At 47.3% G+C, this 12011-nt stretch overlaps 1 protein-coding gene across 3 annotated transcripts in view; it reads left to right on the plus strand.

Moving 5' to 3' along the window:
* The window catches only part of ATP6V1A (ATPase H+ transporting V1 subunit A), a 328148-nt gene that overhangs the window by 184007 nt on the left and 132130 nt on the right, over positions 1-12011 (plus strand). For all 3 annotated transcript variants that reach the window (XM_086935581.1, XM_086935582.1, XM_086935583.1), the window contains exon 4: positions 6762-6890. In XM_086935581.1, coding sequence (XP_086791707.1) covers positions 6762-6890 — 129 coding nt within the window. The remainder of the gene's footprint in view (positions 1-6761; positions 6891-12011) is intronic.

The following is a 12011-nucleotide window of genomic DNA, read 5'->3' on the forward strand; positions in this document are numbered from 1 at the left end:
TCGCCGCTCCAATAACAGAGGCACCTCAAGGGGTCAGGCATCACAATCCACGCAGTATTATAAAAGCAACACCCAGACCTCATACACCAACAAAGGTAGAGGTGGTTACAGGGGCAACAACGTCAAAGGCAGAGGACGTGGAAACAACAGCTCCAGGTCCTCCACCACCAACAAACAGTGACGCCTTGTCACTGCCCCCCGACCACACAACACCGGTCGGGGGGAGACTCCAGCAGTTCCTGCCCGCGTGGAAATCCATCACCACGGACAGGTGGGTCAAATCTCTTATTCAGTACGGTTACTGTCTGGAACTTACTTCCACACCACCAAACATACCTCCAAGAAGCTGTCCTATGTCCGGCGAGCACTTGCACTTGTTGCAGCAGGAGGTCAAAGTCATGCTGCAAAAAGGAGCAATAGAGCTCGTGCCACTGCAAGAAAGGGGGACAGGAGTTTACTCTCTGTACTTTCTAATCCCCAAAAAGGACGGATCCCTCAGGCCCATCCTGGACCTCAGGCCCCTCAACCGGTACATTCTGTCGGAGCATTTCCATATGCTCACGTTGCAGCAGGTTCTCCCTCTGCTTCAGCAAGGGGACTTCCTGGCTACGCTAGATCTCAAGGATGCATACTTTCACATTCCCCTGCATCCTTCACACAGGAAGTACCTCAGATTCACGATTCAAGACCAGCACTATCAGTTCAGGGTTCTGCCTTTCGGGGTCACCACAGCGCCAAGAGTTTTTACAAAGTGCCTGGCGACTGTGGCGGCGCATCTACGACGCCAGAACGTCCACGTCTATCCCTATCTGGACGACTGGCTCATTCAGGCACAGTCGGAACAGCAGTGCGCAGACCACGTGTTCCGCACCATTCATCTCCTGCACGATCTGGGATTCTCACTGAATTACCCGAAATCCCATCTCCAACCCGCCCATATACGGCAGTATCTGGGCGCGACAATAGACACACTGGCAGCCACTGCGCAGCCAAACTCAGTGAGAATCGCCAGTATCCAGACGCTGATCCAACGATTCAGACCTCAGCACTCGCTTCCAGCGAAGGTGTTCATGCAGTTGATAGGCATGATGGCCTCCTGCATCTCCATCGTCCCGCACGCGAGGTTACATATGCGTCCGCTCCAGGAGTGCCTAGCACGTCAGTGGACTCAGGCTCATGGGCAACTAACAGACCTAGTGTTGGTGAGCGGTCGGGCGTACAACTCTCTGCATTGGTGGAATCCACAAAACTTTTGCAAGGGCCGACCGTTTCAAGAGCCAGTGCCACAGATTATCCTGACAACGGACGCCTCTCTCCAGGGTTGGGGAGCGCATGTACTCCACTACACAGTGCAGGGACTATGGACACTACAGCAGAAGAAGATGCACATCAATGTGTTGGAACTGATGGCAATCTTCATGGCCTTAAAGGCGTTCAAAGTACATCTGTGCAACAAGGTCGTGTTGATCCGGACGGACAACATGACGGCCATGTACTACATTCAGAAACAGGGAGGAACACACTCTCCGCAGCTGTCTCATCTGGCTCAGAGCATGTGGAAGTGGGCCATTCAGAGGAACATCTTCCTCATGGCGGAGCATCTCCCAGGCAAGGACAATCAGATGGCGGACCTGCTCAGCAGGCACAGCCATCAAATGCACGAGTGGGAGATACATCCATCAGTACTCCAACCGTACTTCCAAAGGTGGGGTCATCCAGAGATAGACCTGTTCGCCACAAGGGAGAACGCAAAATGCCAAAGCTTCGCCGCCAGGTTCCCACACCCGCAATCGCAGGGCAATGCGATGTGGATGAACTGGTCAGGCAGATTTGCGTACGCTTTTCCCCCAGCACCTCTGATTCCGCTGGTGGCACGCAAGCTCAGGCAACACTCGATGACTCTCATCCTGGTTGCTCCAACGTGGGCTCGCCAGCCATGGTACACCACGTTTCTGGAACTTTCCGTGGTACCGCATCAAAGGCTTCATCTCACTCCCAGCCTTCTGACGCAGAGCCATGGCGACATTCAGCACCCAGATCCGCAACAGCTCAACCTGGCGATCTGGCTCCTGAAGTCCTAGAGTTTTGCTACCTCAATCTTCCCCCCGATTGCATGGACATCATTCGGGAGGCAAGGAAGCCCACTACTAGAGCATGTTATGCGGCTAAATGGAAGCGGTTTGTCATTTATTGTGTAAACCACAACATTGACCCGCTGGATGCTTCCATTCAAAACATCATTTGTTACCTGTTCCATCTATACCAATGCAATTTGGCGTATTCTTCCATCCGCATTCACCTGTCTGCAATGGCCGCATACCTCCAGAATAGGCAACACCTATCACTTTTCAAGGTTCCTGCTATCAAGGCTTTTCTGGAAGGACTCAAGAGGGTCATTCCACCACGGACACCACCAGCTCCAGAATGGAACCTCAATGTGGTTCTTACAAGGCTGATGGGTCCTCCTTTTGAGCCACTGCACTCTTGTGAGCTTCAGTTTCTAACTTGGAAGGTGGCTTTCTTAGTAGCAATTACATCGCTACGGAGGGTTAGTGAGTTACAGGCACTCACCATCCAAGAACCTTTTTTCCAAGTACATGCCAACAGAGTATTGCTCCGCACTAACCCTAAATTTTTACCCAAAGTTGTATCTCAATTCCACTTAAACCAGACAATTGAGTTGCCAGTGTTTTTTCAAAATCCTGAGTCGCTGGCGGAGCAGATGCTCCACACCCTTGACGTAAAAAGAGCCTTGATGTACTACGTTGACAGGACAAAAGATTTTCGAAAGACCAAGCAACTTTTCGTTGCATTTGCCTCACACCACAAGGGAAACGCTATTTCCAAAGCTGGTATTGCTAGGTGGATCGTGAAATGCATTCAGATCTGTCACGCTAAAGCTAAACGCACTCTCCCAATTCCACCAAGAGCCCACTCCACCAGAAAGTTGGGGGCCTCTATGGCCTTCCTTGGGAACATTCCCTTGGAGGATATTTGTAGAGCAGCCACATGGTCTACCACACATACTTTTACTAAACATTACTGTGTAGACGTACACTCTAAACAGCAGGCAGCTGTTGGTCAGGCTGTTCTCAAAACACTTTTTCAAACTGCTGCAGCTGGCACGGGCGGCCGCCAATGAGGGGAGCACTGCTATGTATTCTATGCACAGATATGAATTCAGCAGCCCACATGCCTCGAACTGCAAATGCTACTTACCAGTATGCATCTGTTCTTGGCATGTAGGGCTGCTGACATTCATATCGCCCGCCCTCCTCCCCGGCGCCTGTAGCAGCTGCAGTATTCATATATATGCTCATAGCATGGTCATCACTCACATAGTTCACTCCATCTCGGCCAATGGCTAAAAACAATCTGGGGATGGAGGCGATGCCCATGCGCACTGTAGTCCAGGGGAGGAGCCACCTATCTCGTGATACTTCGAAGACTCTTCCAGGACAACAATGTGCAATCATCCGGACCCAACACTAGGCGGCGATCTATGCACAGATATGAATGTCAGCAGCCCTACATGCCAAGAACAGATGCATACTGGTAAGTAGCATTTGCATTTTCTGTCAATGAAACCATTAGGATCTTGGGCCAAACCTTGTACAGGGGCTCGTGCATTGCGTAATTGCCTGACGCCATTGACCTGCCCCAGGAGACCAAGCCTTCCTCTCCCACCACCTCTCCTAAGAAGTCCTGGTTGTACAGGCCTCCAAATCAAAGGTCAACCCAAATAGTTTCCTTTCCACTCCACCGGACAGGGTGTTAAAGATGCTGGACGTTTGGTCAGTAAATGCTGCATGCCTCTTGGACTGATATTCCCACACGATGTGGGACTGTGTTGCACAGCTGCTTCCCAAGCTTCCAGAAGAGGGCCGAGCTATCCTCAACCAAGCCTTAGTGGATGGTGGGGATGCAGCGACCCATCATTTGTGGGCTGAGTTCCATAGACTGCCTAGGCAAAGCCATTGCTTCCACGGTGGTGCTGCATCACCAGGCCTGGTTTTGTTCCATCGGGTTCTCTGGGGAAGTCCAGGCATCCCTTATAGACATGCCATTTGATGGATTCCGCCTCTTTGCTGACACAGTGCTCAAGTGCTTTCGGGTGCGCTGGTTCACTTCCAGATCTCTCTGCCTTTTTATGTTTGCCCGGTCTCCGCAGCAGTCCTTTCTCCCTTGCTGCAAATGTGGTTAGGGCACATATGGGCGTCTGCAAAACAAGCTGTACCTGCAGGTACAGCAACCTGTCCTGTCGAATTGTACTCTACATTAAGATGTGATGCATTCAAACAATCAATAATTTATAAAGTGTGGCAAATCACCCGTTCGGGTCTCAAGGAGCTGCTTTTTTAATGAGAATAAAGCAAGGAGAAGTCATTCAAAAAACAGGGGGAAAGAGGTCGAAAGCAATGAAAACAAAGACAGTGAGGAGAAGGCACTTCAAAAATGGGGTAGGAAGCAAGAAGAAAGCAGTGAAAATGAGGGTAAAGTAAGGAGAAGGCACTCAAACGGGGTATAAAGCAAGGAGAACGCAATGGAAAGGAGTGCAAAGCAAGGAGATGGCACTTAAAAAATAAGTTAAAAGAAAGCAGTGAAAATGAGGGAAAAGCAAGGAGAAAGCAATGGAATGGAGGGCAAAGCAAGGAATGGCACTCAAAAAATAATTTAAAAAGCAAAAACAAAGCAGTGAAAATGAGGAAAAAGCAAGGAGAAGACCGGAGCAAGAGCGATGCAGCAGCACGGCAAGAGCAGGGCCTGGGGCCTCCTCAATGGGTTCGAGCTGCGGCCTCCATTGAGTAGGTCTTGGGAGGAGGGAGGGGTGGTGGGAGGCGTGGCTAGGTGAAAGGCGTGGAAAAGGCAGCATTAGCTAAAAAGTAGCCATCTGAGGGCCCATTCCACCAGGGCCAAGGTCGCTACTACTGCAATAGCACACGGTGCATCTGCCAAGCTGCTACATGGACGTCCCGACCCACTTCAAGCACTAATGCTTGGACAGTGATGTCTGTTGACATGCTCATTTTATCAGTTTGTCCCTCCAGGATTTTCTAGCTTGATCCAGTTTTCAGACTCACCTATAGAGGTAGTGCTTGGATATTTGTTCTAAATGAGGAATCTATGGTTAGAAGTGTCTATCAGAAGGACAAGTTACTTGCCGTTCATAACGCTTTTTCTGGTGGAGACACTGCTCAAACACTGATTATACATGGCTCCGCATTTTTGGTGCCGGAATAGTCATGGAAGAAACTGATGTCCGCGCACCAGGGAGGCGCTTATGTGAGCACTGCGACACCAAGGCGGAGTTGATCAGTGCCATCTACCGGTACACAGAGGTACTGCTAGGGATTTTCCGGGCTCAGTCGGATGCCTGGCAAACATTCTAAGATGAGGACTCTGTAGTTCAATATTATCTACTAGTTAAAGTGTTACAAAAGGTAAGTAACTTGTTTATCAACACAAAACCATAGCCTACTGTTGTAATCTGTGACATATGGAGTAAGACACTCTTCTATAAGCTTTAAAAAAGTGTTAGAGCAGTCTACCCTAAAAGGTCTATTGGCTTTAACATATGCTCTTCGCAGTAATTAGGTCAGGCTTACTGCTTTCGTCGTGACTGTTTAATAACTGGATCTAGCCTATTGCCTTGATCTGCGCCGTGTTACCGTATCCAACTCAGTCCTGCTGTGATGAGCCTATATTTTCTCACAGGGCAAAAGAATGCAACACAAGCACTTTTGTCAGCAGAAGTACACAGCTTCTGCTCAGTTAAAATCGGTACTGCAGGAAATCACTATTTAGTCTCAGCCGAATTCCCTTTGTCAGTAGTGCTTCTTAAAGCTCTTTTTCTGTTAATCACATATGGTCTGGTGACATTTTTGCTGTCAAGCCAGGCCTAAAAAGAGCCAATTGAACACTGAGATGCAAGATTCTTTGTTGTTTTGGGGGTGGGTCAGGGCGATGTGGGCACAATACGGCAGCCTCTTTGTAGAGCCCCACTGGTCCCCAGAAAGATCTTGCACCGTTGTGTATATCACATGGCCAGTCCTGCTCTGCATAGTGGAGGAGGGTTGGGAGTGCACCAGGAATTATCTCGCTCACAAAAAGTTGAATATCCTGCACACTGCTTGGAGGTTTACTTTTATACAGGGTTCTGATCCGTGGTGGCAGACATTTTGGAATGGTGTCTTTAAACAGACTCCCAAGATGGAACTGATGAATGTCCTGGAGAACCCTTGAAGGTATGTAGGGACATGGTAGCTCTTGTTAGTCTCGGGCTGGTACTCACTAGACCGAATATAGCACAAAACGTTACTACCTATAGTCCTAGTTCCCTGTAATGGGAATCTTTATGGAAGTCAACAAGGAAGCAACTCTTTTGATAACAGAATCCCACTGATCAGCCAAAATCAGCTGAACCAGCCACCAGTACAGGGCATTCTGGGGCAGCTCCTGCCTCTTAAATGTGCTGTGCTCTTCTTCACTGGTCATGTGACTACCGTCTAGCCCAGTCCCCTCTTTTCTTTCCTTTCTTTCTTTGGAAAATGATACCAGATTAATGATAATTAATATTATTTTTTATTAACAAAAAGAATAAGCCAAATTCAAGCACTGTAGTCTGCAGAAATGTGTAAGTTTAAAAAGAGTGGTTATCTCTTGCTAAAGTGGTGCAAGATAGTACACCTGGGTGAAAACAATTGTGTTTCACGACTCCCTGTGTCCAGCAGGCCTAACTTTAATTTTCTTTCTATCCACAGTGGTTACTGCCTCCAGCATGGGGGGTGCAGCTATGTATGAACTGGTGCGAGTTGGTCATGCGGAGCTTGTGGGGGAGATTATCCGGCTTGAAGGCGACATGGCTACCATTCAAGTTTACGAAGAAACCTGTATCCTCTTTTCTGACAATGCAACATGCTGTAGTATTGTCATTCATTCATAAAGTATGTTCAGGGGTACTTGAACATATATTGTGCGGTCACTGCTTTGCCAAAACTCATTTGATTGCCATACAAATGTTTCAGGCTACTTTAAAAGGAATGACTAACATTACCACAATTCTATATAAAATAAACATTTAACTAGATAGCAACGCCCCCCATCAGGAAGCAGTCGCTTCCACTGGGTAGTAAGCCTCATCTGACATTATAGTACAACATTCATACCACCCTGGCATTCAGAAATGTGAAATGATCAACCCAATGAAACCTCTGAGACATTTGTTTCATGTAATTGTACTTGCTGGAGTTAATAATAGGTTTAAGGTTTATGTAAAATCTTGTTTTTTTTTTTAACACAAAGGAGGGGAGAAATGTTACTAATGTTTTTACCCGCATGGGGGAAAAAATTGCAAGATATTTGGTGGCATTCTCCTTGAAGGTTGGCATATTGTTAAAATGTTATCAATCAATCAATCAATCAACAGAATTTGTATAGCGCGCTACTCACCTGTTAGGGTCTCAAGGCGCGGGGGGAGGGGGGAGGGGCGTCGCTACTGCTCGAACAGCCAGGTCTTGAGTTGTTTCCTGAAGGAAAGATGGTCCAGGGTCAGTCGTAGGTGGGAGGGGAGGGAGTTCCATGTCTTGGCTGCCAGGTAGGAGAAGGATCTTCCTCCGATGGTGGATTTGCGGATTCCTTGGACGGAGGCGAGGGCGAGGCTGGCGGAACGGAGCTGGCGGGTGGGTGTGTAGAATGTGAGTCGGCTGTTACTTCGTCCCGTGTCGTGGCGAGCTTTGTGTGCGTGGGTGAGGAGTCTGAACGTGATCCTCTTGTTGACGGGGAGCCCAGTGCAGGTCTTTCAGGTGGGCAGAGATGTGGCTGTGGCGGGGGATGTCCAGGATGAGTCGTGCTGAGGCGTTCTGAATGCGCTGGAGTCTTTTTCTGGAGTTTGGCTGTGGTTCCAGCATAGAGGGTGTTCCCGTAGTCCAGATGGCTGGTGACGAGGGCCTGGGTGACCGTCTTCCTGGTTTCGGTGGGGATCCATCGGAAGATATTTCGGAGCATGCGCAGGGTGTTGAAGCAGGATGGCGAGACGGCGTTGACTTGCTTGGTCATCGTGAGGGAGGAGTCCAGGATGAATCCCAGGTTGCGTGCGTGGTCCGTTGGCTTGGGTGCGGTGCCCAGTGCAGGGGGCCACCAGGAGTCGTCCCAGGCGGAGGGAGATGGTCCGAGGATGAAACGTGTGGACATGGTGATTTGTAAAGAGCCTGCATATTGGTTGAGCTTTCTTGCAACTTTGGGACCACAGGCTGCTGCTGAACCCTAGAGTGTGGCCCAGTATCCTGGGAGGAGTGTGGTGATGGCTGTGTCCCCGCTTGTGGCTCCCTGAAGCCCGCATGTACACGTTAGTGGCTTGCTCGTCCAGGTAGGCAAGATGATGGTGCTAGGGTTATGCAACCCAGGATCCGGTTGATGTGCTGGGGAGACCAGAGTAAACACAACAGAAAGCCAGGATGACGCATTGGTGATCCCATCGGGTGAACAGGAGACAACAGCAGGCGTTTGGGAGTCTGTATGATGTGGCATTGAGGTGAAGGAGAGGAGACGGCCACCAGGGGAGACATTGAGAGGCAGTCACTCCAGGAGGATGGTTCTGCTCACTCAAGTGACTCCTAGGTCCTAAGTTCAACAAAACCTTAATCAAAACTCCTCAGAGGGAGAATGTATGCTTTGGAAAGCATGCAGTGCTCTCATAAGAACAAGGGTGACTCTTTTGCTCAAAGGGCCCAATCCTCATAGGCCACTCCACAGCTGAACCCAGAGCTGCTGAATGACACCGCATGCTATTGAAATGAGGATGGCCACTGTGAAATAGGCAGTATTCGAGATTAAAGTTTGTGTTATGGCTGGGTCAGAAGACATGAGTCCTAAAACAGTAAATTGCAACAAATTATACAACAATGTAAGAATAAGGCCATCAAATCCAGAGATGCCTTCAGTTTTAAAATGGTGTATTCACTTCAATCTCTAACCTGGAATCTAAAACAAAGTTACTGGCAAGTGGGTCAAAGGCCACAAGAGTTACACATCCTGGGATTTCCACCAACAGTGCTGAGAGTAGTATAAACACTGAGATGCAACATTTCCTGAGGTCTGTGGTGTTGGAGGTTGAATCAGAGGCTGTAGTGCCAGTGGTGGTTGCAGAGGACATAAGATCGAGCACAGCAGCAGCATTGGCTGAAGTGGATGACTCTGGACAGAGAGAAGTGATCAAAATGAGAATCGCGTAGGTGATGGAGGCATGTTCACTTTTTTCCAGCCTCGGTCTTGTAATCGTGAGGGGGTTGGCAGGACTTGTCGATCATCAAAAAAGACCAGATGGTCCTCTGTGTGCAGGCTTCCCTGTGGGTTCCATCAAGACTCCATGTTTGTGGACGAGATCAGGAAGTAATCTAATTTCGTGTATTTTTGGGCAGGATTAGAAAAGTATGTGTATCCAAAATCCAAGGGGTTTTTGGCCCCCCATACGTCGATCATCCCATGAGAGCTCAGAAGAGATCGAATAGAATGAGAGACCTTGGGTTTTCGACCTGCATATGGTTCAGATCCGACCCAATCAGCCGATATATTAAAATCCCCCGTTATTATCAACGGTGTAGGCCAACCCACAAGTTCAGTTTCTAAAAAGTCGAATATTTCAGGCTCATCTTGATTGGAGCCGTACACTACACATAACGAGAAACCAAGGTCTAAGTCAGCTATTACCCATCTCCCATTGCTATCCGCCTTCACTTTCCTTGCTTTACCTAGAGAACCACGAATTAATATAGCTACACCTCGGATTGTAGACGTCTGTGTAGAGCAAGCTATTAACTCAAAGCCACCCTGTGAAAGTAGATTACGTTTTGACCATGGGAGATGGGTTTCTTGTATACAGATAATATCAATCCTTTCATGCCTTACTAAGAATGCCAGTCTCTGCCTCTTCCTCCAGTCATTCAGTCCTCCCGCATTAATAGTGCATATTCTAATGCTTGCCATTTAATTGTTTATATATCTCATCACTCAGATCACTAATCATGTTATTGTCCTTCTCAACGAATCTTTGTCCAAAATTGTACCACCTTCCTTTTTTCTCGTTTTTCCACCCTTCCACCAACCAATCCCGCCCCTCGACCCTCCCTCCCCCCTCCCCGATCCAAGGATCCCACCCCCCCACCCACCGCCACCACTAGAGGTTACCTGGTCCAGGAGGATCCAGGGACGTGACATCCGTCTAGACCGCTCCAGCATCCCCGCCGAGCATCCCCCCGAAAACAACAAAAAAAAGAAATATGAAGGTATATATTTAAATGCCTAGGTAAAAAAAAATAAAAAAAAAATTTGCTGAACGCTATGTCATTAGTACAGTTCAAACATCTTAAAGAAGCCTCTCTATTAACATAAGATCTAAAATATTCCTTGCGGCATTGTCTTGTAAACATTCTATAATCAAGGAGTCTTTCATGGCGCAGAAATATAGTAGAATAGGGAAAGGAAAGCAGACACAAAAATGGAAACAATATATTCTATCAGCTTTGCCCAACAAGTTATAAGCCTACCATAGCCTACAGAGAGAAAAAAGAAAAAGTGAAGCATAGTATTGAAAAATAGGTAAAATAAAGCTCAGACATATATTATCACTTTATCGAATGCCTTGAGCATGGATCGTTCTAGTCTCCACTCCTATGCTTTACTTGTGTCTTGAAATCTCGTCCAGATAGTTTTTAGCTTGACTCTCAGAGGCAAAGCTATGAATATGGCCTTGATAAACAATCTTTAGTCTTGCCGGATTCTGAAGAACCACTAAGGCTCCTAATTTTTGGAAGGGGTCAAACAGTTGCTTCAGCCGACATCTCCTCTCAACAGTTGCATGAGCAAAGTCTGGCCTGGTAAAAAAGGTTGCCCCTTCAAATGTTCTCTTGTTCGTGGGTCGAGCTAAATCATAGACAGCCTGTCGAAGCAGGAGATTTCCAAAGGATAAAATCATTGCTCTTGGATGTTGATGAGGTGATGCTTTATAAGTTTTGATTGTTAGGGGAAACCTATAAGCCCGGTAGACCTCTTTCTCCCAGTCCCAGGATTGGAGTTCCGGAAAAGAACTTTTGAGGAGGGCAATCATATATTTCCTCGCATCATCTTTTTCCATCCCTTCGGGTATACCAAGGAAGCGGAGATTGCTCCGTCGTTGCCAATTTTCCTGCACCTCGAGTTTCCACATAATATCCTTGATGGCCTCCTCCTGTTCCTCATATTTGGCCTGGAGTGCTGTGACATTTTCCTTATGCTGCTCCGTCCTCTCCTCCACTATTGCCATCCAATCTACAATCAAAGAAATTAGATTACTTCCTGATCTCGTCCTCTGAGTTATCGAAAGTTGACATACTCAAACTTCCTAAAGTGGTGTCTGACCATAACCCATTAATTCTTTCATATAGTATAGGTCAGAGAGAAAGAAAAAGCAATTCCTGGTCCTTTGAGAAAAAGCTCCTTAGTGATAAAAGATTTATAGATCATCTGAAAAATTGGGTCCCACAATTTTTTGCAGCAAATAGGTACAGTGCGTCTAGAAACACAGTCTGGGAAACTTTTAAGGCAGCATTGAGGGGTGAAACTATTAGCTGTTCAGCTAGATTAAGAAAGGAAGATAGAAAGAAGATTGAGGGCTTAATGAAAGAGTTAGTGAAAGTAGAAGAGCAACATATGACTGATATAATCAAAGGGGTTAATACTACTGCAAGTCAGGAAGCTTTACTTACAATCAAAGCCGCACTCCAGAGAGAAGTAACTATGAAAGTCACAGGAGAATACCAATCAAATAGGGTTAAAAGATATGAGACCGGTGAGAAGGCAGGGAGAGCACTTGCCCTCAGGTTAAGGCAGGAAAAAACAAGAAACACTATTGTATGTATAGAAGAGGATGAGATCAGATATACAGAAAGTAAGGACATTTTAAGAGTATTCGAGAAATTTTATCAGCAGTTGTATGAGCAGGAAGAACCTACTAAGAAACCAGGGGAAGGAATACGAGA

Source organism: Lissotriton vulgaris, chromosome 8 (assembly GCF_964263255.1).
Source record: "Lissotriton vulgaris chromosome 8, aLisVul1.2, whole genome shotgun sequence".
NCBI lineage: Eukaryota > Metazoa > Chordata > Amphibia > Caudata > Salamandridae > Lissotriton > Lissotriton vulgaris.